At 43.6% G+C, this 26888-nt stretch overlaps 1 protein-coding gene across 1 annotated transcript; it reads left to right on the plus strand.

Annotated features, from left to right (window-relative positions):
- The first annotated feature begins 1058 nt into the window (after nucleotides 1-1058).
- HPSE (heparanase) lies at nucleotides 1059-26679 on the plus strand. The gene is made up of 12 exons (XM_030565000.1): nucleotides 1059-1255; nucleotides 5767-5912; nucleotides 7945-8070; nucleotides 8738-8911; nucleotides 11174-11345; nucleotides 12367-12414; nucleotides 16469-16562; nucleotides 17226-17332; nucleotides 18547-18661; nucleotides 22021-22139; nucleotides 23123-23269; nucleotides 24289-26679. Exons 1-12 carry the CDS (start codon nucleotides 1086-1088, stop codon nucleotides 24446-24448), a joined length of 1578 nt encoding a protein of 525 aa, XP_030420860.1. The 5' UTR covers nucleotides 1059-1085; the 3' UTR covers nucleotides 24449-26679.
- Nucleotides 26680-26888: the final 209 nt, after the last annotated feature.

Raw genomic sequence — 26888 nt, forward strand, 5'->3', positions numbered from 1 at the left:
AGCCTTCAGCATCAAGGTTTTGTGGCTTACTAAAAGTACAATGGAGCCCAGGACTTGCATAGCCAAAGTCCACAACATTTGGATTCAGTGTGCACTGTGACAATCACTCAGCTCAGCTGGAAGGTAAATAGTGTGACTAGGTGAGGTAGGGAAATATAGAGAACAGTGCTGGCAAGAGTACAAAGAATCTAAGAGTTTTGTGAGCACTTCCACAGCAAGGCAAAGGGTAGATCTGGAAACAAACACCGACAAGCCATAAGTAAACTCAAATAGTAGCCTCTTCTGTACCTGTATTAATGACTTTAATTTTGTGTTTGCTGTAATAATTGTCCTGTACTCCGCTGATTCATTCATTAGGTAACCCTTACCACATTCCAATCAACTACTAGCATGTGAATTACTCTGGCAGATATTCAGAATGAGGTGTCTCACTCCTGCGCGGTGTATCCATACCAGGGAAGACAGGAGAGCCATTAAGGATCTTGTGCTGGGAGAGCACTGGATTTGACACCGGCTGTCACAACACGTGTTAGTTTGCTCTGCTGGGTCTTGCTCTGTTGCTGACTAGGAACATGCGAAGGCTTGTGCCAGCCCGAGGCCTGCCGATTTCCTGCCTTTGCTCCAAGAAGGGTTGAATTCCTGCAGTGCAGGAGCAGGTGCGAACTACGACTTATTTCGAAAGGTCTTTGGTCCAAGAACTTCCTTGTGAGATGAAGGATGCGAAGAGGCCTGGCTTCCTCAGGGCAGCGCTCGGGCCATTTGGGCTACGCACAATAGTACTGGTGGGCAGGGTCCGAACAGCTGTGGGGAAACACTAGCCCGGATCAATCCCGTTTGCAACGCATATGTGCAGGCGGGCCCGGGGCGCAGAGAGCTGCTTGTGCCACGAGTGCTGCGGCCGGGGGGACGGGGCACAGCGCGGCCGGAGAGCGCCACGTGGGGGCTCCCTGCCCAGCCTTCCCCCAGCAGGGGCGCGGCTCGGCTCCGCCCGGCCGCTAGTGGGAGGGCTGGGGGCTGTCCCGTCCCGCGGGTGGGGAGCTGCGCCGGGCGGCTGGAGCCGGGAGCCCGGAGTCCGCGGGGCGAGGATGTTGCTCTGGCTGCTGCTGCTGCTGGCCGGGGAGGCGGCGGGCTCCGCGGTGGCGGTGCTGAGCGCCGAGCTGCGCGGGCAGCCGGCGCGGGAGGTGAGCCCGGCTTTCCTCTCCCTCACCATCGATGCCAACCTGGCCGCGGACCCCAGGTTCATCCCCATCCTGGGGTAAGTGACGGGCCCGCCCTGCGCCCCCCACCCCCGGGTCACCCCGCGGCTGCCTCCCCTCTCCGTTAAAAGACGGGGCTGGGGGTGGGGGGCTGTGACCCTCCGCATTTGCAGCCGCCAGCCTGGCGAAGTCAGAGGGTAGCTAGAGTCCGTTCTTCCCCCGCCCCCGCACCCAGGGGCCAAACAGCCTCCCAGATCCTGCCACCCCCCCCCCCACATCCAGGGAGTCCCTCCCAGCCAGGTGTCCAGGGGATCCTGCCCTGCTCTCTGCGGCCAGGGACTTACAGGCTGCCCAGCTCCCTGCCTTACCCTGTGGTAGCCCCAGTCTGCCCAATGGCCAGTGCCTGTGCTGTGTTGTGCTTTCTCTCCCAGGGCTAGGAACAGCAGGGTGCCAGCAGTCAGCAGCTAGCGCCCAGCTCCCTCTAAGCAAGCGCCTTTATTCCTAATGTAATAACATTCCAGAGGAAACATGTAAAAAAACAACAGCGGTTCCTACCCACCTGCTAAAAGCTTAGCAGAGGTCACCTGTGGGGCCCTACTAGCCTCCAGACTTTCCAACCCTTCCACAAGGCTTGGGGCACCCTGGGACAGGAAGGCCTGTCCGTTTGCTGAATGGAAAAGAAGGACGGGGTCCTATGTCAGTTCAGGCTCCGCTCTTTATCCTAAGCTCTTTATACCAAGATGCTTATGGGGTCTTCTGGACCAGGACCTCTACCCTGCAGTTTTATAGCCTCCCAGCCTGAGCCCCATGGGCCTGAGTCAGCTGACAGGGGCCAGTCATAGGTGTATTGTTGCAGTGTAGACATACCCATTGGCAGGAACGCAGGGTGGAGGGAGTTCACAGGACAACTGCCCATGCTGTACTTGGTTTGAGGATAAACAAGGTGCTTTGTTCTGCAGGGCTGTAACTGCAACAGCTTTCATCAGCACAAAATCCACAGGATTTTTTTAAACTGAATTAAAGAGAGCAGGAGAACTGAGTGGAGAAAAAGGTAGGGCTGAGGTGCAGTGACAGGAGCACAGGTGTAATCCCAGGAGAGGAGAGCAGTACAACTACCAAGGGTCAGATGGGGGCCAAACACCACAACGCAGAGGAAGCAGAGTCTTCCAGTGATCGAGGGGCTCCTGAACTTATAGCCTTCTAGCTCCTCCACTGAGCAGGGTCATGAAGTGAACTGATCTCCCAATCCTGGTGCAGTTTTGGACTCTCCTCCCACTTATCTCTTTTGCTTAAAGTGGAGTAAAACAAGTGAAGGAGGCTCTGTCACTGCCTGAGGCTGAATCTGCACCTGCTGGAAAATGCAGTCCTCTCTCATCCGCTGCCCTTCTAAGGAAATACACCAAAGAAACCAACCCATGTTTAATCTTCACCAGAGTTTTCCCTCTCTCCTGTTTCCTTTCTATTTTGATTCTCCATGTCTTTCCTCCCCCCCGCCACTTTTACTTCTCTTGTGTCCACAAATCTTTTCTTTTTTACCACCTGTTTTCTATCCCTTTTATCTCTTTCTTCATCTTTTGACTTCCTCTTTCCTGCAGCTGCTTTCATCCTGCTTGTCTTGCTTCTGTTCTCTACATCCCCTTACTCTTAGTCCCCATTCCTGTGTTTCCTTTTCTCTCCCCTCACCCTGCCTCACTCTTTCTTTTCTTTTCTTTTTTCCTGGCCCTTCCGTTGCATTTTCCTTTGCCAGGTCTCAGTTTTACCTTCATCTCACAGGAGTGTTGAGGATTAATGTGTTAATGTTTGACTTGTTAAACACTTTCTTCTCTCTTGGCTTGGGCCTTGCCATTTTTTGGCATCCCTCCTGTTGCTTGGCTACTGGAGATGGTCTCCCATCATATGGGAGTCTTCCTTCTAGCTAGCCGCAAAGAAAATCTGCCCTTCTCTTCTACTGCCTGAGCTCTGGGAATAAGAGCCTGGAGCAGGAGTGGGCAAACTTTTTGGCCCAAGGGGCACATCTGGGTATGGAAATTGTATGGGGGGCTATGAATGCTCATGAAATTAGGGTGTGGGTGCAGGAAGGGGTGAGGGCTCTAGGGTGGGGCTGGAGATGAGGAGTTTGGGCATAGGAGAGTGCTCTGGGCTAGGGCTGAGGGGTTTGGAGGGTGGGAAGGGGATCAGGCCTGGGGCAGGGGTTTGGGATGTGGGAAGAGGGTGCAGACTTCAGCTGGGGGTATAGGCTCTGGGGTGAGGCTGAGGGGTTTGGGGTGCCAGAGGGTGCTCTGGGTTGGAATCGAGGGGTTCAGAGGGCAGGATCAGGGCTGGAGCAGGGGGTTGGGGCATGGGGGAGGCTCAGGGGTGCAGGCTCTGGGCGGAATTTACCTCAAGCAGCTCCCAGAAGCAGCGGGCATGTCCCCACTCCACCTCCTACACAGAGCCATGCCCAGGCAGCTCTGCACGCTGCCCCATCTACAGGCACTGCCCCTGCAGCTCCCATTGGCTGCAGTTGCTGGCCAATGGGAGTTGTGGGGGCAGTGCTTGGGGCGGGGGCAGAGTGCAGAGCGGAGACCCCTGGATGCCCCTAAGGGCCATCCCTAGACATTGTGGTGCCCTACGTATCCGCTCTGTGGGGGGGAGGCTGGCCCCAGGCCTCTGCAGGGGGTGGTGTCCTCAGGCCTCTGGGGGGCCTGCCCCCCAGCACAAGCCAGCAGAATGGGTTGGGGCTGGGTCACTCCACTTCCTGCCACCTAGTGAGTGCAGGGTGAGCCCAACCCCACACTCACGGGGTAGCAGGAGGTGGACGACCTGGCCCCAGCCCACTCTGCTCCCCTGGCTCCCAGCCTTGGGACTTGGGGAGCAGGGGGGAACCAACCCCAGCACTTACCAGTGGGAAGGCTAGGAGCCAGCGGAACGGGCTGGGGCCTGGTCGCTCCACTTCCCACTGCCCAGTGAGTGCAGGGCATGCCTGACCCCTGCTGCAGTCCCCCAGGACGTAGCTCAGGGGAAGGGGTGGAGTGAGGGTGGGGCTGGGATGGAGCAGGGATGAGAAGAGGTGGGGCAGAGCAGGGGCGGGGGCTATGGGGAAGGGATGGAGTGGGCGGGAGCAAGGGCAGCTTTCCTGGCTGGCTCAGCCAGCCGGGGGATCAGGCTGACTGCTGGAGCACACAGCTGCGTAGCTTGCATATGGGTAAGGATGGCCCTGCTGCCCCTACATGTAGGAGCCGGAGGGGGGACCATGCTGCTGCTTCTGGGAGTCGCATGGAGCGGCCCCTGACCCTGCTCCCCAGCTGGAGCGGGGCAAGCCCCAGACCCTGCTCCCCAGAGGGAGCTCGAGGGCTGGCTTAAAACAGTTGGTGGGTCAGATCAGGCCCATGGGCCGTAGTTTGCTCACGTCTGGCCGGGAGCCACTTGCTCATCCAGTCACCCTTTTTCTACTGAAAATGCACCCAGCAGCAAGTGGGGGCGGGGGGAAGGGGAAGTTATCTTCAACCTGCCTAGTGCACTTCTAACCTCTCTGACATTCAACAGCAAAGTGCAAGTGGAATGAAAAATGTCTATCAGAGTTCATCATTCAGGCTCTGCCACAAAGAGGAAGTAATTGGCGGCTGATAATCTCCTGCACAGTTGTTCCATAACAGAGATAGCATCGGTGAAGTAGAACATTGTTGTCTCTGCCGCAGGGTCAGACTGAAGAGGAGCAGTCTTGTCTTTTCCTTTGCAGTGGCTGGGCTCACGGAGCATGTTCCCTTCACGTTACTCCAGCTGAGAACTTGGGCAATCTCTCTGTGTAGACCAGTTTAATTTAAATAGATTTTTTTAATCTAAGTTAAATTGATGCTAGCCCCTTTGTGGACTCTCTTTTTGGTTTAAGAGTCACTGGCTTCAGTGTTGCTTAGGTCAATTAGGAATCAAAATTTAAAACCAATTTTAAGTTAAACCAGTGGAACTTTCTTATGTAGGTAAGGCCCTGGTGCACTCCAAACTGCCGGTTGCAATGTTTCCTTATTTCAGAAGGAGAGACACATGGGTACATATATTCCCCCCAGCATTCAAACATGACATTAAAGCTCTGTCATCACTTCCAATTGTTGGAATTTTTAGAGAGGGAAGGTGAGGAAAACCACAACAAAATAGAAAAAATCCTTCATTTGCAAAGGATACTCCCAGTTGTATCATTGACCATTTTCATCAGAAGTAAGGACTTTTCCTGGAGAGCAGCTGCCTGACTTACAAAATCATTGATGACTTAGTCAGAAATCTGCCAATCCTATGATCTAGTGGCAGCCCTGCTATATGACGCAGGGGATTGAAGTATGGATCTGGGAGTGCTGGAGGTAACACACTCAGCCTCTGGGTATAATAGGAGGCAGAGAGTGACATGGTTAAGGGGAGGTATAAAGAGAGGAAAGGGAGGGGAATTCCTGCAATCTCCACACCCCCTGAGGCCACATGCTGCAAAATTTGCATCTGGATTTGAATGTTTCTGATGTTCAGACCCATCTCTACAACTAATTACAGTATGCTTGACTGTGATGAAAATGTTTGTTCCATTTCTCAATACTCCCTTCCGCAGCTCTCCCAAACTGCGCACCTTAGCAAGAGGTTTGTCTCCAGGCTTCTTGAGATTTGGTGGCACCAGAACCGACTTCCTGATCTTTGATCCAGAGAAGGATTCAACTTTAGACGAGAGAGACTTTTGGGAACCACAGGAGAATCAAGGTAAAACAGATGGCAACATGTTAACCATGAACATGTCTTTGATTTAAATTGATTAAAATGTGCTTTAAAGTATGCTGCAGATACAGTAAATACAGGGCAAAGCATTCCACTCCATGCTTACATGTCAGTAGACTCGCCTGAGGTTGACAGGCATGTCCCATGTTCTGGAGGACTAGCTCCTAGCTGCTGGGTGAGGACAGCACAGGTGTGTGGAGTCTGCCTTAGAGATACCACTAAGTGAAGCCTCCAACTTAGTGGCCGAGGGCTGTTTAGAAGATTCTTCTCTGCATGGGTCTTCAGAAGCATCTTCCCTCCTACCCCTTCCATACTGCTCTCTCTTGCCTTACCACTGCCCCAGTACTTCACAGTCTGCCCGTCTTCCTTGCCCCATCAGCTGACTCCTTGGGTTTCTTTACATTATGAGCTCTAGCAGGGCCTGTTTGTGTGATCAGAGCCTCGTGCATTCTGACTGGTACCAGAGTACAAAAACCAACAATTGAGATGCAGCGTGGAAAACCGATCACTTTACAGGCAGAATCCCTACCTAACAATTGGGAAATCCACCTTTCTGCTGGATTGCTGTTCTATATGATGTCATCAGAACAGCGTTCCCAGCCTCTTCTTTCACCAACAGGAGCTGGGAAATTGCAGCTACATCCTAAAAATAAAGCGCTAACTGACAAAAATAATTAGGTGGAGGAGAGGAGATTATTCCGCTTTACCTTCTTGCGGAGGATTTGCAGAAGCACTCAGTTTTGGCTTATTTCCACTCTCTTTGAGACCATGGTTTTCTTCTTTCTTAGGGCAACTTGAAAAGCAACTTTAAAGATCAGTGTCCAGGTTTGTCATCTACTCAGTCAGCTTCCAGTGACATGAAATGAACCAAGGTTGTCCCTCTGGAGAAGGATCTTAGGGGGCAATGACTCACTAGATGTTCCATGGTTTACTCCCACCAACTTTAAGGGGAGCAGAGTAAGGATAACATTGAATGCTCTAGAAAATCCCACCCTTATATTTAAATAGTGTGGATAGGGTTTTTTTTAAAAATTCTGCACTTGGCTTCTAAACGGATGGCTTGCGTATGCCAAGTTTTAGCACCTGATGAATTTCACTGAGAATTTATACCCTTCTAAAGTTGGTTTTACTGATGAAAAGCCTTGACAAAGCAATCTGTACAGTGGTACTAGTGGGTGATGTTAAATTGAAATATTTCTTGTACGTTGTCCTGCTCTCTTGCGGTGCTTATGAACGTACATCCTCCTCGGTTTACTGTCCGACAGTGTTGATGTGTGGTTTATCAGTTCAGTCATTTTTTAAAAAATGTTGCCTGAAGAACAAACTTAACATTTCCAGAACTTCTGCCAAGACCTTTTTCTCACCACTCTTGTAATGAGATCAGCAGTTCTCACTGCCTCAACCAGGAAATGAGTTTTTCCTGTTTTGTGCAATGAGAGCTGCTGACGTTGCCATCTTCCTGCACTGTGGCTCTTTATTCAAATAATACGTTGTCTGTCTAGTTGCTTTGCATACAAGATCTAAAGACATTAGCATGATAACTCAGAGAACTGCCTCCAGTAATAACTAAACAATCTACCAAATTATAGCCATCCATAATCCAAACTCACCATATTCCAACACAGTCAGTCGGTCCCCACTCTAAATGTCTTAAAGAAAAGATGTGCTTTGCACATATTTAAATGCTGTCCTGTAATGGGAATACTTGTGTTAGAACGGGCAAAAATCTTAAAACCAGTAGAAACACGGTGAGTGCCATCACTGTAAATGCTAAATATTTTTAGATGTTGAAAAGACACCTGGCTTTATTTGATTTTAGAAGGTGGAATATCAACCCAATCATTCTCCTTTCTAACATTTAATGTATTGAACTCAGCAGGAGGATTCAGCCTACAGAAATGCATGAATGAGCAGCTCTGTACAAACTTATGTGGGATACAGTCCTCCATTTATTGTAACCTAAGCACAATACTATGATATGTTTATTGTTATGACGTGGGGCTTTTTTGGCCTACAGGTGTTTGTGGAGTAAGATCTATTCCTACTGCTGTGGAGGAGCTACTGCTATCTCAATGGCCCATCCAGGAGAAGATACTCCTTACGGAACAGTACTGGAAAAAGTACAAAAACACCACCATTACAAGTAAGATGTTTGTGACAATACCTGTTAACTGGAAGGTCATTCTTGTGCTCTGACTTGCAACTAGGAGGTTGCAAACCTATTTGAGTTCACAATATTCAAAAGCACACAAGTCCCATTTTCAAAAGAGACTTTGACTATTGGGCTCCTAAATGCCTTTGAAAGTTTAAATAGATAAGGTGGGTGAGGTAATACCTTTTATTGGAACAACTTCTGTTGGTGAGAAAGACAAAGTTTCGAGTCACACAGAGCTCTCCTTCACGTCAGGAGTGCTATGTGAACTTGAAAATTTCTCTCTTTCACCAACAGAGGTGGTTCAATAAAAGGTATTACCTCACTCACCTTGTCTCTCTAGTATCCAGGAACCAATGTGTCTACAACAAATTTAAAAGTTTGCCACTGACGTGTGACTGAAAATGTTACCACTAGTGTCTCTTTTCTGTTTTAATATTTGTCAGTTGCAATGGGAGTTGAGAGGATGCTCAGCATCTTACAGGATAAGGCCTTAAGATTGTAAAATCAGTGGGGCTGTACATGCTACATACATCTTCAGCACTAATAAAATGAATGATCACCACAATGAGTAGGCTGTATATTTGTTCTAAGTCAAGTGGCACTTCAGAACTTTGAAGAAAATAATTCATTCCCCCCCCCGTCTTTCTTCTTACAGAAAGTACAGTGGACATTCTGTATAGCTTTGCGAAGTGTTCAAAGCTGGATCTGATCTTTGGCCTTAATGCCTTACTTCGAAAAGGTGGCTTGCAGTGGGATAGTTCAAATGCTCAGTTGCTCTTGGATTATTGTGCTTCCCAGCATTACAACATGTCTTGGGAACTTGGGAATGGTAAGTGCAGAGCGTGAGAGGGGTGTGTGTGTGTTAGTGTTAGTGTAATCATAGTAGGTATTATTATGCTGAGAGGTATTGGTGACTACATCGATCACAAATGTCTGAGATTTGATGTGAGCTCACCCGGCATTTAACACAAGGAAGATTTAATCAGAAGCCCCCTTCACCTGAGACACAAAGAGGTTGTGAATCTGCCTGGGAGTTTGGACTGAGGCCATGTCTACACTACAAAATTAAGTCAACCTTGCTTACATTGGCATACAGTCACTGCAGTAATTACATTGCTTGTGCATGTCTCTGCTTTGCTCCCTGTGTCAGAGGTGCATATCTTCACCAGGAGTACTTGTATCGATTGTACTGTCAGGGTGGGACATTGTTCAATGACTCCTGAAAGCCAGTAACATTTGACATAAGCAATGCAGTGTCTAAACTGACACTGCATCGACCTAACTACATTGACCTTGACTGTGTGCCGCTCATGGAGGTAGAGTGACATTGGCGTAGTGGGGCAGTTACGTCAGCAGGAGCAAAATTTAAATGTAGACGCTTCCATAATTAGGTCGATATAAGATATCTTGGGTCGACCTAACTCTGTAGTGTAGACCTGAGTGCTTTTGCTAAGTATTTGGGTAGGGGAGTGTGTTTTGAGGAAAGGGGGAATTCACAGAAACGGGGGACAGAACAGAGAGGGAGGCAGAGGCAAAAAGCAAGAAAACAAAGCTGTAGCTGGTGACACAGTGTGACCCTAGTGAAAGCTAGAGGGCTTTTGAGTCTGGGTAGAGAGCCCTGGGACTGTAAGCTAAGACACTGCTCCTTTTGTTATTGGTTCCTCCTGCATTCGGAGAAGCAGGACTTTGTATGTTCCTTGTAAATAAACAAGATTGCATCAAAGAAAATATCCCACTCACCAATTTCTGCTCACAACTGAAACATCCCCTGAACCCTGAGTAGCTGCTTGGATCAAAAAGGGGCCACGGTATTTTGTACATTCCATGGCTGCAAAATTGCAGAAAACTCTTATTTGACAGGGTTTCTGCAGCCAATGAGAGATTTTTGTGCCTACATCTCATACTGTTTTGCGAACTGATCAATAAAGTACTTGGTCCTGCTAGTGAAGGCAAGGGACTGGACTTGATGACCTTTCAAGGTCCCTTCCAGTTCTAGGAGATAGGATATCTCCGTTATTAAAATTAACTAAAAGATGGAATTTTAATAGTTGTCAGATTGTTCCACAACTAGAGATGGGATGAATCTCAATTTTGGGATATCCAGGTAACACTTTGTGGCAGTTGAAGCCATATAGATCCATAATGGTACTGGCCACTGTTGGAGACAGGATACTGGGCTAGATAGACCATTGGTCTGACCCAGGAGGGCAACTCTTACATTCTTATCCTGAACATGAATAACTGCAATCCATTAGGGAGCTAGAGTGGGAGAATGCTCCCTGTAATTTGCTGTGCTGGGGTCAGGAAAAGCAGGGTGTCAGCGACAGTGGCCAGGGGGCATTGGCTCAGTGGGAGGGGATTTCTGGTAATGCAGTAGAGGGAAAGAGCATTTGTATACCGGGTTTGGGAATGGGTTGGTTAGCAGTAGGCTATACTAGGAAGGAGCAGGAGAAGAGACTCTGGATTCAGGTGACAAGAGGGAGACAAATAGTGATACATAGCAGAAGAAATCTCTAATAACAGAAGATGTGGGGAGGTTCTCTGGGACTGAGAAGAGAAGCGTAGCAGGCCAGGAAATGGGGGAGAGAGCAAGAGAATACTGGAAATATTTACTACCACATGGCAATGGCCATTAATTTCTACAATGACAAATTTTCAGGAACAGCTCTTTGATAAAAATCCAAATGAGGGCGTGTTTTATGGGGGAAAGGGTGAGATCTCAATCATGACTCAGAGAAGCAGTGGAAGACCTCTCACTTTAATTGTTTTAAATCAATTCACTGTTTGTAAAGTGCTTTGTCAGCCACAGATGAAAGGCGCTACAGAGGTGCAAAATATCATCATCGTTACTTATTCGAACTAATTTGGATAGAGGTCTGGAAAACAGACTATATGGAACAATCATTTCCTGGGAGTGGGTGGTAGTAGTCTCTCCCGTCTCTTATTTCATAGCTTATTTACTGCCCAACTGTATAGTTAACTTTCTGTAAGTTGGTTGGTTATTACTGCTGTGCACATTTTGAATGAGTCATATGTTTGTTCTGTAACGCTACTGAGGAACAGTCTGTGTGTATATGTTTGTTTCTTTCAGAGCCAAACAGTTTCAGGAAGAAGTCTGGCATCTATATTGATGGTTCCCAACTAGGGCAAGACTTTATTCACCTGTATCACCTTTTGAGAAACTATAGCAGTTACAAGAATTCAAAACTTTATGGCCCTGATGTTGGTCAACCACGGAAAAACACTCAGAAGTTGCTGAAGAGGTAACAAAGCAGAAACCTGCCATCACAAACTTGATGAGAGAAGGCAGTACTCTGAGCATAGAATGCAGATGTGTATGGGAGACAGGACTGAGAATTTAAGGGATCTGATGATTCCACAGTTGGACCATGCCTAAGGTGTTAGGATACTGAAACATTAGATTTGATTGAGAACTAATTCTGTTTTAGTTTTATGGAAAACTAGAGCCAACAACTGTCTGCCTGTCAGAGTCTGATTAAAATCATAACTGCATTGCCAGAGAGTAAGGGCTAAATCCCAGCTGGTGTAAATTGGTTCAGTTCTACTGATGTAAATAGAGCTACTCTGATTTATGGCGGAAGCTCTGGCCCTAAAGAGTGACAGAAACTCACTAACTCACATACTTTTCAGTCAGCACCAGAAAAGTGAGTCCTCACCTTTCAGCAATGATATAATAACAGATGCTGTGTCAGTCTCTTACTGCTCTATTATTTATTGTTTTTACAAACTATTTTTCAGTCCATCCAGTGTACTGTAAAATATTACCAGAAATAACTGGCATAAATTGAGTATAATACATACAACAAATTTTAAAAACTCAAGGGAAGGAGGAAGGTAGGGCAAGGTATTATGAATATTTTTTAAATTTAGGTTAAGGTATCTAAAACACATGCTGCATCAGTGAGATTGCAGCATTTGATATAATGCAAAGCTTGTGCTTTAGGTTTTTGTACATCTTCTGATACCAGTCAAAAAGCCCCAAATCCACTTCTGCTGTAGTCACTAAATCCTGTTTAAATAAAAGTTTTAACTAGTGTCTTGCATGTGAGAATCTCAAAATATTGCACAAACGTTAAATTACCCTCAACAATCCACTGGTGTAGGTAAATGCTACTAACCCTATTTTATAGATGAGGTAAACTGAGGCTCAGAAAGGTTGAGTGATTTGCTCAAGATCACTCAGAGGCAGGATTAGTTTTCTGCAACTCTGTTTTGTGCTCATAGCCCCACAAAATAATGGAGGTATTTTTTGTCTGTTGACAGCTTCCTGAAATCAGGAGGGAAAGTAATTGATTCTGTTACCTGGCATCAGTAAGTATTAAGTATCTATTTGGTTGCTATAGTATTAATAGATACAGATTTTTGTGAAACATTATTGATTTTAAATACCGTGATGGCAAAAGTAGAAAAACATCAGTTGAAACAGCTGTTCACACACACACTCGCTGTGGAACTCTGTCCCCGTCGAGTGGTGGGTAGGCCACAGAGAGAAGTGGATGAATTTGCATACAAAGTGGGGTCTTAACTCATGCAGTAGAGCCACAAGCTCCTAGAAATAAAAGACCCAGGTTCGGTCCCCACTGCCAGTGACTCACCTGGCAGCATGATGTTACACCAACCCTGAGTTAACAATATCCTACTTTTAATAAAAAGAATAACAAAATAAATCATTTAGGGCCCTACCTTGCAACCCAAACGAACATGGCGAGTTATCATGGTAGTAAGCAGGTTTTTCAGGATCAGACCTTAAAGACTGACTAATCTAAAGGTTCTCATATTTCATAATGATTTTGCAATACAGCGTATTGAAACAATGTTATTCTGCAAGTTTCTTGGCTTTGCGTTTGAAAAGGGAGGGTGGCACGTAGTGGGAGGTCGATTAGTAGTGCTAAAATATCAGTGAAAGATTTAATTGGCAGCATTTGTAAACACAGATTGTGACTTTTTTTCTTATTTTTTATAAGGTTTGCTTGTTAGGTGTTGATGAGGATTCTGTATGGTACCAGACTTTTGACAATTCCTGCATGGAAGTTTTGTGTCTCTTTCCAAAATGCCTGTCTATTTCTTCTCCGTCCCACCATGCTGATGTATCCCAGGACTCCTTCAATGCCATGCACGGAGTTTCCCCCATGATTTTACCTCTCTTTTCCCTGTTCTGAATAAACAGTATATATCAAGAGAAGAGATTTTAAAAATGTTAGGATTATCTAACAGTCCTCTTGGTGCTCCAGGTCATGGCTATGCAGCTCCAGTAAAGGTGGAAAGATGCAGTGGCATTCCTGAGCATTTTATAATGTAAGGATAGCCAGGAGTCTACTTCCTGTGGCTGTGTACAGGGCTCCATGTGATTACTAAGCCTATGTGAGCAATGATCACAAAGGAGAGACTTCCATCGTGTTAAGATGGAGCCAAGAAGTCCTAGCAGGTACATTTTTTCAAAGCAATGCAAGGAGCTAAGCAATTTTTCTGACCAGGAAAGTGTGTTGTTCCAACAGACAAGGTCCGGTGGGCTTTTGCATATGTAGCATTTGGACAGGCACAGCCTTTGACATATGCAGGCTGAGCAGCAGCCCAGGTTATTTCAAAATTCCACAAATGCTACAGAACTTGTAACCGAATAGACTTTCCTACTGGGAGGTGAGCAGGGCTTGGTTGGCATAAAGGAGAAGGAGAAAGTCTTAAATTGGTTAGTAATTTGCACTTTCTAGCTAATAGTTCACTCTAAACAGCACAAGGAACTGTCCCAGATGAAACAGCCATGTCAGAAATGAGAGTAATGCCACTGGGTAACTAATTATGCAAATAACTTAACAATTGAGAGAGGAGTGTTAGAGATGGACGCTGTTTGTTGCAAAAACACCATTTGCAATTCAAGGAAGTTTATCTGTTGCCCGAGTGGAAGCATGATCCAGCTGCCCCTTGGCTGACACACAGGCTTTGGCTAGTAGAGACAATAAGTCTGAAAGAGAGAGGAAGGGGGAGAGTCATATCCTTGAGGATAAGGCCCATGTCAATACTGTTGGGGCCTATAAGTTGGAGTCCCCTGGGTGCTGAAGGATGCTCCTGTCCACTTGTTGCTGAGGCTATGGAGGGGGTTGAGTTCTCTCTGAGACTATCCCACAGAATAGCTGGGAGGCCTATCATTAGAGACAGTGAGACCTAGTGACCAGGTCAGATTGGCCTGCCCTCCCACACAAGGAGCACATCAGCCATTTTAAACATCCCGGTAGGTAGGAGATCTGTGCTGGAACTGAGCCATATTCTCTGTTGCACCAGTTTGCCTCATTATAGTCAGTGGCGCTGTGTGAGTGCAACTGAGAATTCAGCCCAGTCAGAGAGAAGCTAGTCTAGAGAACATTCCAGAAACCATCACCAAGAGCGCAAACTAATGCCACCAATGTAGTGTGTAAATAGGGATGGTCCCAGAAGCCTTAGGCAACATGGGTTGGTGCTTTACATTCTGCGTTTTTCTTCATTCCTTCTGCCTGTTCAAGTTTAGTGTAAACAAAACCCCTTCAGGTTAAAGACTAACTTCTTCCATTCTGAGAATTACCCATGCAATTACCATTAATACAGCTTCAGATGCACGCTTAAATTCCCATTCACGTTTGACAATGTGCCTCTGATTGGGACCCAACCCAGTGTGTAAATCATAGAAATGTTATCTGAATTGCCAATTCCCATGTATGTGTTCTAGTGATGTTTTTAAGTGTTGACATATGGGCAAAGCTTTATAAAATAGGACCCTAATTTAGGAAAGCACTTAAGAATGTGCATAACCTTAAGCATGTTCTTAGATCTTTGTCACCAATGGGACTTAAACACATGCTTTAGTGCTTTCCTGAATAGAAATGCTTTCCTGACTTTGGATCTATATTGTTCAAGATCCCAGGTCATTATCACATAATATTATACAGCTGTAATGTATTTTTAAAATGTAATTAAAATACATTTTTAAAAAATCCTGTTTGATTAAGGTTTGTAAAATAAAGAAACTAATTAATACAACTCTACATAAGTGAACCCACTAAGTTAATTAGATAGACAAATAATATTTCACTATACGCAGCAAGTCTGCCTTAATAACAGAGCCAGCAACTAATGTAGAGAAGTGATTTTGCTACAGAAATTGGCTGCAGTTGGAGTGTTGCTGGAATATTTTAGGTCTAGATATTCAGGTTCTGTGTGAATGGGGAGAAGCCATTTGTAAGAAAGGCAGTGTTAGTTTTGTGATCTCAGGTTAAAAATCAATTTTTTTAATGTCCACTTCTTGAATTTCTCTTTCCCTGTAGCAGTGATGTCCTCAAAACACTTGTAGCACTCTGCACATTTCCAGCTGGTTTTGATGTCAGCTTTTTTAGGTCAAACACAGTAATGCTGAACTCAGGATTGGCAACTAAGTGAAACAGGGGACAGAGTTATGTGTTTTGTTTTGTTTTTACATGTACATCCAAAGGTGAACCACAAAGCAAGAAGAAAAGCGTGTCTATATAAATGTATAAAGGAGATATCAAAGATCTTTCTATTCCACCCCCTCCACTTGCACACAGATATACTTTCCTTTCTGATTCTCCATTACAATCAGGCTTTGACTATCTTTTGTGGGTGGATGGCCGTAGCAATTTTGGGGAGGACTGAAATGGTAACACCATAACTGGTTGAAACCTGAGATATTGATTTTCCCAACCCATAAGACGAGTCTGACTTAACATCCCTCGCCCCCTTCAGCTGATGACAGGGAAAGCTGTAGCCTTTTGGGATGTTACCACCAAAGTCCTCCAGCTAAAAGTGGGAAGTTGGAACGTGACAGACCTAATGTAAATAACAGCCGCAGTATTTTTTCTGTTTATCTTTGTACATCAGTGGTTTTCAACCTGTGGCCCGTGGATCCCTGGGGGTCTACAGACTGTCTAAGATTTCCAAAGGGGTCCGCAGCTCCATTCAAAAATGTTTAGGGGTCTGCGAATGAAAAAAGGTTGAAAACCACTGTTATACATCATAAATGAGCAATAAAGGCCCCACACATGTCTAGTTACCAGTAAACATTTAATGATTTGGGATCTTGATTTTTAAAAGTTGGGCTGTTCACAATTTTATGATATATACTGATTTAGTCAGTGGTGGCCAGCAACTCGCATATGTGCCCAGGCAAGAGTAGGCAAAGCGGTTTTTTACTGGCTGAGCTTATCCCTGCTTGAAATCATGTGTAAGAATAGCAGGGGCAAAATACTGATGTTAAATCTGTAAGAACAGACACCAGTGAGATGAATAACTATATAAGGGAACAAAGTTCTTTAAATCATGTTTTGTAACTTTGGCTGCGTCATTTAGTTTTGCTTCGTTGGGATGTCTCTTAACCTTTCAGTTACTACGTAAATGGACGAATCGCTACCAGAGAGGATTTCTTGAGTCCTGAAGTGCTGGATACCTTTATTACAGCAGTAAAAGATGTTCTTCAGGTACAATGTTGTGTTAAATTGTCTGTACACTCAGCTACCATGATGATGGGCGTATAAGAACCAGAATAGAAATTCTTGGCTAGCTATACATCTAAAGAATCTCAATATTTAGATGCTGTACTCATTGTAAATAATATAACAAATATCAGTGCTGACAACCTTTGATCTCAAGGAAGATATTTTAATATGAGGCCTTGGTATCTACTAAGCAGAATATTATAAACCATGAAAATGAATTGATAGTTATTTGTTCATGCAATCATAGCCCCAGAGATGAAATTTATGGCTAGATTCTGCCCCCTTACTCACACTAAGTAATATCTTATTCCCAGAATACGCCTGCTGATTTCAACAGGACTACTTACACAGTAAGATACTGTGTGTAAGGGTTGCAGAGTCTGGTCCTGATTAATTTAGATTTGAGAATCTATTCTTTAATATATGTGAGTTTAAAAAATATAAATTTTCTTTCCCCTACTCCTGTTCATCAGAACTCTTATGGAATCTTTCCTCATTAAATATAATCATATTAGGAGGCACTGAAAGTCATGTGATCTCTCTAGAGATCTGTTCTAAAGTGCATAATTTGTGACTATTTATTTAGGCAGATCCATATATGTACTTACTTTCCCCTCTTTATCCTAATGACGCAACATTCTCTAGATTGTTGATGGAACTGTACCTGGTAAAAAGGTGTGGCTGGGAGAAACAAGTTCAGCCTATGGCGGTGGAGCTCCCAGACTGTCTAATACGTATATTGCTGGTTTTATGTAAGTAGAACAGCAGGTCTTTAAAGTTTCTCCTTTTTTCTGTAGGGCTCTGGGTTTTTCAGGAGCTCCTCCAGTTAAATGACCACCATTAAATGCCCAGCATGTCAGCAACATTCCCCTGTCTGAGTAGGACTGGCTTTCTTTGGAGCCTCATAACACTTCTGCATACAGACCTGAGGTGATCACTCTCATGCCAGTTAGGAACAGAGAACATTGATCCCAAAACATTCCCTGTGTGAGGGATCTAGCCAAAGACCTGGTATTTTATGTTAAGTACTGGCCAGGAGAATGTTTGCTTGACTTTTAACGCTGTATGGAAAGGGTGGCCAAAATAAGTGTGGCCTGTAGACCGCAGTACAACCGTCGTAGCATTCTGTAGGGTCAGTGGTTCATGTGTACGTTTGGAGGTGTGGGTCAGCGAAACTACAGGTCTCAGCATACTAACACCGATCATACTGGGGGGGGGAAGTTCTGGTATTATGCCTAGTTTCATGCATAGCTGGCGCACCCTCCACTTGTGATGCAAAAATAAGATGCGACTGACAGAGCAGATCTTCACCATATGTTTGTCTGTATTTCTTTTTTTGGCTGACAGTGAAATAACTCACCACACAGATGTTTAAATTGTTGCCATTGGATTTCAACGTTAACGCTTCATTGAAATGAAAAGACAGTGTTTACGCTTTTCTCAGAAGTTACTTTCAGTCAGTCTGGAGACTCAGGCAGACATAACTGCGTTGGTTCATGTCTGGTTCATGTTTTAGCGACCAAAAAATCTAGAGAATTATTTTTACAAATGAAAGTCAAAAGCTAGAGCACGAGATGATCTCTTCATGTGAGGCTCCATCTGAAACGTATTGCTTCTGTTCAGGACACAATCACACGCTGAGCCTTTTCATCTCCATAGGCTGCTGCTCTTTACTCAAGACGAAGATGGTGACGAGAGATTAAGGAAACAGCACAGTAGACTCAGACAGCTAGTCAGATGGAATGTGAAATGGATTTTCAGAGACGCTCCTGCCATTTCTGTATTTTGATTTAGTTTCATGGGGTTTTTGTGCTTAGTATTATCATTTTGATTTTAATTCTCGTTTCATGTACAAGGCCGCTGAGATGGCATGTAACGTAGTTTAAATGAGCAGTTTTTTCCCTGTTTATTTTGGTGATGGTGATGCAAACTTTTTTTTCTTTTTTTGTCTCCTGTTCTCTGGCAGGTGGTTGGACAAATTAGGACTGTCGGCCAGAATGGGTATTGATGTGGTGATGCGACAAGTGTTCTACGGAGCAGGAACCTATCACCTGGTGGATGCAAATTTTGAACCTTTGCCTGTGCGTATACAATAGCATTGCCTTAATAATAATCATACATATTGTATCTATTTGTATTCTGGTTAAACCTGATGTGGAGAGAGATGCCAGCTATTTTTACCTCCCTAAAGAGACTCACATATACATGCCTGTGACATACCAGGGTACAATCTAGACTAATGAGCAGGTGTGTCACTCCTGCCCTGCTGCCTTGGGTGCCTTACGATGCGTTACTGAAGTAGCTTCCATCTAGGCCGCTCACAACCAGCCTTCCAGCATGCAAGCCACACCCTGAGTGTCCGTATGTAACTGCAGCCTGCCTGCCACACTTGGGTTACACTCTGGCTCTCACTAGCCTTGGTTATACTGTAGGGTGACCCCAACACATCCCTAGTCCCAGATTTCCCCTCAGAAATGTATGTCCTGCACTGCCCAGCCCTCTCCTTTACAGTACAAATTATATTAAGTTGGTTGTTTCTTTAAGAGAATAATATGCACGCAGCTTGTCACCCCAAATGAAGTTATCCAGCCACTTCAATTTAAACACACTGGATTAGATAAACTAATAAAACAAGTTTATTAACTACAAAGAGAGAACTTTTAAGTGAGTACAATAAGGTGTAAAAGTCAGAAATAGTTACAAGAAAAATAAAGACTAACACCTAATTTAACAAACTATATCAGATTCAAGCAACGTTTCTCACCACATGCTTACTGCGGTCTTACTGACCAAACTGTGGGACGGGAACCCTCCCCCAGAGTCCAATTTCTTCCTTTGTCCATTCAGGTACAGTGAAGGCGATAAGCAGGGAAAGAGAGAGGGGTGCCTTGGGGTGTTTGTCCCTCCTTTTTAAAGTTTCAGTCCCTGTCTTCAAAAACATTCCCAGCTGAGCATGGGAGACGAAAAGTCAATGTGGAAGGATGTTCTATGCTGGTTTTTTCTCACCTGTTTGAGCTTCCTTTGTTTCCCTTCCTGCCTGATGACTCTGTTTACTGTTTAAATGCAAATTAAGCAGAGTATACCTTCCTTTATTTAGGACAGACCTGTTTGCCAAGCTCTGTTTGGGCAGGACTATGGGGTTTGGAACATGTGTTAATAACATCATAGAAGGAACTCTTATAACTTTACTGACAGTGTTGCCACACATATTTTATCAGGACTGTGCTGACCAGCAAATCATGAGTTTTCAAATGATACCGTACAAGACATGCCTTGTACAAAAATTATTATACTAGCGTGTAGGTGTGATCAAAGGGTTACATTCTGTCACAGTATCCATGTATCTAAAATCAATTAAGTTCTGAATATGGGTCATGTGCAGTCTAAGAAAGCAATAGGTAAAGAAAAATAGAGGAAAAATTATGTGCTTGAGCAGCAGAGATGGACCTGAGCCACAATGTTCTGATCTAGATACAAACTTTCCCAAGTCTTCTGAGGAGTCCATGCTTTGGTTTGGGGGTTTCTCTAATGAGTGGTAAATGATTTTCAAATGTTAATGATTTGAGATATTTCAACTTAGTTATTTGTTATGAGCTAATAGCATAAGAATGTTATTTTTAAGAACAAAGTTGTTAGTCATAATCGTTGAGATAAAAAAGCAACAGAAACCAATACACTTTTTCATTTCCTTATAACATAGGGATCCAGATTTATTTGGATTAACTATAAAGGTTCTACTCTCTTTCTATGAGTGTAGAACTCTCATTAGTGCTAATTGCGATTATACATGGATATGGGGAGGAGTAATAGTTCTCATCCTTCTTTCCTTCCTTCCCCACACTTGATCTATTTCCAAGTTGTGGCTGCTATAAATTCATGAAAAAGGGCTTTATAATGGAAATTGGTGTATGTAACTATGATGCTGTTTTATGTATCCTGCTCATTGTAAGATGTCCCCAGGGGGCAGGGCTGTGGGGGAATTTAAGAGTTAGTATTTGTCGTTCTTGTTTTCCTTAATCTAAAATAGAAGTTATCTAAAGTAGATAGTGGGAAATGTATATGATTGTAAATAAATCCGGTTTGCTGGTGAATCACTCATCTGAAAATTTAGATCTTCATTCTGCAGGGCAAATATGTTTCATGAACCAGAGAAAATTTAAAAATAACAGTCTTATTTTGGAACCAGTCAGCCTTCATATGGTCTTTATACATATTGTTATGGGGAAGGAAACGAGTCTGCTAAAATGGAACTTGTCTTTTCCCCATGTGTTTTCCAAGACATATCTACCAAGCTTATCTAAAGTCCATGTTTTCCCTGGTGTTAGAACTACAGAGCTAATCTAGCAGAAAGCGAGTTGCAGTGTATGCTATCTCCTCTTCAGAAAACAAACCAAGTTACAACAAGGAACAGTGCAGCAATTTAAATACATGGATCTCTGATCCTGATCTCACAGCATTTTTGCATTAGGATAATTACAGTGACTTCAGTGGAGTTACTCCTGACTCTCTCGGTTGTACGAGTTTGGAATCGATCTCCTGATATTTATAAAACTGCTTTATTGGAAAAGAGCTGTTCAAACCAGGCACGGCTAGAGCTAATTGAGGGTCCATCCCTGTGAAGTACTGAGGGCTGCTCAGCTCCTGTTGATTTCAGTTGAAAGTTAGGGCGCTCAACACTCTGCAGAAGGTGCTTACCATTGTGCAGGATCAAGACCTGCATCTCCCACTTGAAGGACTCCTATTATCCCCCTATGAAGAGAGGAGAGCAAAATAGCTCTAAATGTACCTTCTACACTCAGCAAATCGATAACAGGATTTTTCTTTGTCACATTATTTGTTGTGAATTTGAACTAATTTGATATGAAAGACATTACAAAAGAGAAAATAAAAGGAAAAGCACCAAAATAGCAGAAAAGCGACTCTCTTAATTAAACAAACAAGTCTGTCACCATATACTGCTTTAGCTCTAAGTTGCACTAGCAGATGCAGTTACTGGGTTTTTAGTCATTATATATCATCTGCATGAGGGTATTCACACTCCCAACAGCTTCATGGTGGTAGCAGAGTGAATGTACAATAACAACATACCGTGTATTGCTTGCCAAGTTCTGCAATTTAATGGAGGGTGGGAGGTGCAGCCACTGGAGACTGCGAGCCCAGCGTGGCTCAATATCCATCATTGGATGATGGATCTAGTGGTTTCAGGAGTCTGCACTTAGGTATTAAAAATGAGAGGCTGCAGCCTGCCCTGGTACATGCATATTGGATGTGGCCCTCAAGCTCCTGGCTAGTTATCATTGAGACCTTGTTAGGGTAACGTTTTGGATACCCCTGACACAGTGCATGGTGATATTGTAGTCTAGTGTCTGAGTGTAATTTCCCTCTTACCTAAAATACCTTGTTTGCCATTTGGAAACATGTTTTTTTATATGCAACACAGGATTATTGGCTTTCTCTGCTGTACAAAAAACTGGTCGGCACCAAGGTACTAAAAGTTGGCCTGAAGGGAGCAGATCCAAAGAAGCTTCGAGTGTACCTTCATTGCACGAATAACCACAAGTAAGCATTTAAATACAAGAACCGGGAACAACTGAATACAGTAAAAATAGGGGCCTTAATGCACAATTAGCCCATTGTAACCAATGGAAACATTCTGACAGGCTAAGCGGGGCTGTAAATCAGGCCCCGCAATTAATCTGCAGTTACACAGTGTAACACCTAGAATGGGGAGGGGAGTTCTAGAAAAACATTCAGGAGTCTCTTATGAAACTTTCAACAACTCGGTCCATAGGAATTATATGAGAAGGTATAGATGATGTTGTGGTTAAAGCCCTGAGCTGGTACTCAGGAAATCTGAGCTTTTTATTCTTTGCTCTGCTTCAGACATCCTGTGAGACTTTGGGAAGTCACCACGTTTCACTGTGCCTCAGTTCCCCATCTGTAAAATCGAGATATTTCTTTTTTCTCCCCCCAGCCCTTTGGTCTAACTCTCTGGGGCAGGGACTGCTTCTGAATGTGCGTGTACAGTGCCTAGCACAATGGGCCTTTATCTCAGCTGGTACTTTTGGATGCTACTGTACTACAAAAAAATACCACCACCATTGGGTCCATCCAGTCCAATATCCTGCCTCTTGTGAGGGGCTCTGGAAGGAGTCTTCTTACCCGCCATAGAACTAATTCTAAGGAAATGAGAGCAGTGTACTTGCAGGTGCAACCTTGTACCTCATCTCCTTGCCATCGATGTTGCTCCCTTAGTGGCTAAGGCACTGGGGCTGGTGGGGTAGACATAGCTGCAGATCCAGCAGCCCATCCCATGTCTCCCTGCATTCTGGGATGTTGTGAGCAGTTCATCACTCTTGGTGCACTGGGGGCACAGACACACACATGGAGTTTTGCCATTCATGCTCTCCCTGGGCAGAGGAACCACAATTGTTCTGGTGAAGAGGGAATGTGATCTGCCCAATTGTGAATACAGCTCCTTTCAAATACTATCACGTATTTTTAATATGTAATTGCTAATGTGCCTTTCTCTTCCCTTTCAGCCCAATGTACAAAGAAGGGGATGTTACTCTGTTTCTTTTAAACCTCTATAATGTCACCAAACACGTGCAGTTGCCCCATAACTTATCTAATAAGCATATAGATGAATACCTTTTATTACCTCATGGGGAACAGCACATACTTTCCAGGTGAGAATCCATTTTCTTTTATTGTAAATTGTACTCTCACTATCATGTAGATGAGCTATAAAAACAGGTCTCTATTTTCAATTTTTTAGGATAAAAAATAATTACTTTGATGTTTTAGTTTTTTGTAAGTGCTCACTTATAACATTTGGTCTCTTAAAACCAGGCACTGTTTATAAATGTTATTGATATGTCTGCAGAGCTACCATGTAATGACTATTATTGATGATCTGTTTCTGCATTTAATATGGGACATGGGAGTGATGGAACATCACAAAAACGTATTGATCAAAAAGGCTGCCTGTATCCAGGTTCAGTATTTTAGGCTTGATTCTAATCTCAGACCGATTTTGAACACAGGTGTAACTGCAGTGATTTCAGTGGAGTTACTCTTAATTTACATTGGTTTTATTAAAATTAGAACCAGGCCTTCTGTGTTTAACATCTCCTATTAATATCACTAACACATAAAAATGGTAAGGATCTGCATCCTTAGATTCTAAGGTCAGAAGGGACCACTGTGGTGATCTGGTCTGAGTGCACCTCTTTGGCTGTCGTGTATTAACAGTTTCAAGAGAAACAGAAGCTTATCTGTGCTTTTCAAAGTACATTCTCCACCCAACTTGTGATTGTGAACAGTTTAACAACAAAACAAGTCTACTTTTCAATTTTCTTTAGTTACCCCACGTGTGTGTGTGTGTGTGTGTGTGTGTGTGTGTGTGTGTGTGTGTGTGTGTGTGTGTGTGTGTGTGTGTGTGTGTGTGTGTGTGTGTGTGTGTGTGTGTATCATATACATAAATGCAGCTTGCAGGCAGCTTAATAGATCTAGCAGACATGCTGCCAGTATCCTGTACACTTCTGAGTCTGTACGGATGGGGGTGGAAGTGGTTTAACTACTTTAAAGCAACATAAATCTGCCTTAATGTCCGCGCTTTTCTCCTTTCTTCCAGTCACACCAAGTGAGCTTTGTGTTAGGTGGTGCACACAATGCATAACTAACCCAACAACCTCTCTCTATGCAGGTCTGTTCAGTTGAATGGTCATGTCTTAAGGATGGTGGATAGCAAAACACTGCCAGCACTTACTAAGAAACCCCTCCCTCCCGGGAGTGCTCTTGGCCTTCCAGCTTTTTCATATGGATTTTATGTAATAAAAAATGCAAAAGCTATTGCCTGCATTTAAACATTGAACACATCCTCACAGGACGGTTGCAGGCGCATTGTGGCTAAAACTCAAGTTTGATACTAGAGGGTCACGTTTTTGCAATAAGCATTAACTCTGGCGAACTTGCTGCAAATCTGCTGGAGTGGCAGCAAAAGCTGGGGGAGGAGAGGGCATAAATGCATATTGTGTACTGTGTACATGAACCATATTGATGTAAACCTCCAAGAACATTTTACCCAGGTTTTGGGGAGGTTGCTTCCTTCCTTTCTTGGGCCCCCAATGGTCCACTTAGCAGCAAGTCCTTCTCTATTCCGCACACTCCTGTCGCAGGAGCTGATTACACTGTGTCTGCAGATCTGCCAGCTAAAGACTTTGATATTCCCTCATCGCCTAGGTTATATAAATTTAAGCACAATTGTTATAGCAGTCTTTTTTTTCTGAGAGCAGATGAGGTTCATGAGAGCTTTTTAAAAAATATCTCTCCCCCTCCTGCCATGTTTTTACTCGCACTGTTCCTTTAATGCCCACATCTTATGGGAGAGCAGGAGACAATCATGGGAAAGCCACCACTAGCTGCTGCAGGTAATGAGCTTCTGATTTTTTTGCGCATTAAGGGATGTCCAAAGCCCAGTTGCACTTTTCAACTGTTAGTTATGTTGGGGGCGAAGGATGGAGAAAACAAGCAAAAGGAAGATGAATAAAGGAAGGATTATCTAAATGGAAGGAGGGAAACAGTGAGGAAAAATGTTGAAACTTTGGGCTTGTCTACACTTACAAGTGCAGCTATGCCACTGTTGTGCTTAGTGAAGAGACTACCTATGTCAACAAGCGAGCTTCTCCCATTGACGTAGGTACTCCACCTCCCCAAGAAGCACTCCTGTAGACGTAGCGTTGGCTCCAGTGGGAGTTAGGTCAATATAACTGCATCACTCAGGGGTGTGGATTTTCACTCTGATAAAGCTTTTCACTCTGCTATACTGATTTTTCAGGATAACTATGATCTCCTTTTAACCTGCTTCCCTGGCTCACAAATGTCATCAGTGTTGGGAAGAAGTTACCTCTAAACAACTCCATGAGGAACTGTGAATATGCTCATTGAAGTCCCCTCATGTCATTACCAAGTGCCTGAATTAAGATCAGGCTGGATGGTTTCACTAACTGTAGAGAAGGCACAGAGGGTCTGACTCAAAGCCTATTGAAGTCGGAGATAAAACTTCACTGGGCTTTGGATCATGCTCAGAATAACAAACATGAGTGTAGGAGACAGCTGATTTCTCCCAGTCAGAACTGTAAGATCTCTCCAAGTCTATAAAAGTCAGGAGATCTTTTAAGATTCTTTGGGCCAGCAGAAGTAAATGTCAGCTGGTGCCACCTTCTCTTGGTAGCCTTTCAAAGTCAATTTTCCTTCTCCCTTAAACTTACTGCATTCTTCCTATACTTTTACTCAGGAACTATTTATTCTGTCACAAATAAATCTCAAAACACCAAACAGCAATATAACTTAAAGCACAGCTATTGCCTTTGATATTTGTTTGTACCTAGTTTTCTTAAAACATATAACCTGCTACAGTGCAAACTGTGAATGCTTATTTTGAGATGTATAGGGGAAAAAGTTTCATATGACTATTTTTCCTATTCAGGATTTAAGAGACAATTGGGTAAATAAGGAACCAAATTTAGATTGTTTTTAAAAAAAACACTACTTTATAAACATACAAATCACTGAAATATAGTTATGACATTTTGTTTAAAAATTGCAATGAAAACATAATTTGTGTTCAACTTAAAATATTTCATTGCAGTGTTTGCAACCCAAAAAGTACACCATTGTGCTAATATATACATGCCCAAAAGTGAAATTGGTATAAACAAAAGCAAGACCAAGTCTCTCTTCATTCTCCAAATTCAAATGGAAGAAGTAAACAGACAGAATAAATTATGAAAAAAAAATTAGATTTATAAACGTTCTTAGTTGTAACAGTCTAAAGTTTTGAAAAACAAGTAGTAACATTTGGTTTTGTATCCTGACAGCATGCTTTACAGAACCGTTCTTAAACCAGCAACACAGCCAACCCTGTTTGTAATGACTTTATATTTGCATATTTTAATAAAATTTACATTACAGTTTAATTGTGTTTTCTTTAGAATATCAGTTTAAAAATGGAAACACAGCTCTCACTGTTTGTTTTACTATTGTGACATTTTTATATTTGCACATTTTTAATAAAGTAATTTTTTATCACATTTTAGTAATTGTGGTTTTCTTTAGAAGGTTTGTTAGCTTATTCACATCTGGGAAAGGTACATCCTTACAGTCAGATTTTTTTCTATTAATCAAACCTCCTCCAGCTGTCTTTCTATGGTTTCCCATGGGAGAGCAAGAGAGAAAAAATAAAAGAACCTCATCTGAAGCACACAACCTCTTATTGCGATTTATATTTTTTGTGGAACACCATCT

The sequence above is a fragment of the Gopherus evgoodei genome, chromosome 5 (genome assembly GCF_007399415.2).
Source record: "Gopherus evgoodei ecotype Sinaloan lineage chromosome 5, rGopEvg1_v1.p, whole genome shotgun sequence".
Lineage (NCBI taxonomy): Eukaryota > Metazoa > Chordata > Testudines > Testudinidae > Gopherus > Gopherus evgoodei.

Coding starts and splice junctions, on each gene's coding strand:
- HPSE (XM_030565000.1), top strand. CDS start 1,086: ATGTTGCTCTGGCTGCTGCTGCTGCTGGCCGGGGAGGCGGCGGGCTCC. Junction 8,912..11,173: donor GTCTTGGGAACTTGGGAATG/GTAAGTGCAGAG, acceptor TGTTTCTTTCAG/AGCCAAACAGTTTCAGGAAG. Junction 12,415..16,468: donor GATTCTGTTACCTGGCATCA/GTAAGTATTAAG, acceptor TTAACCTTTCAG/TTACTACGTAAATGGACGAA.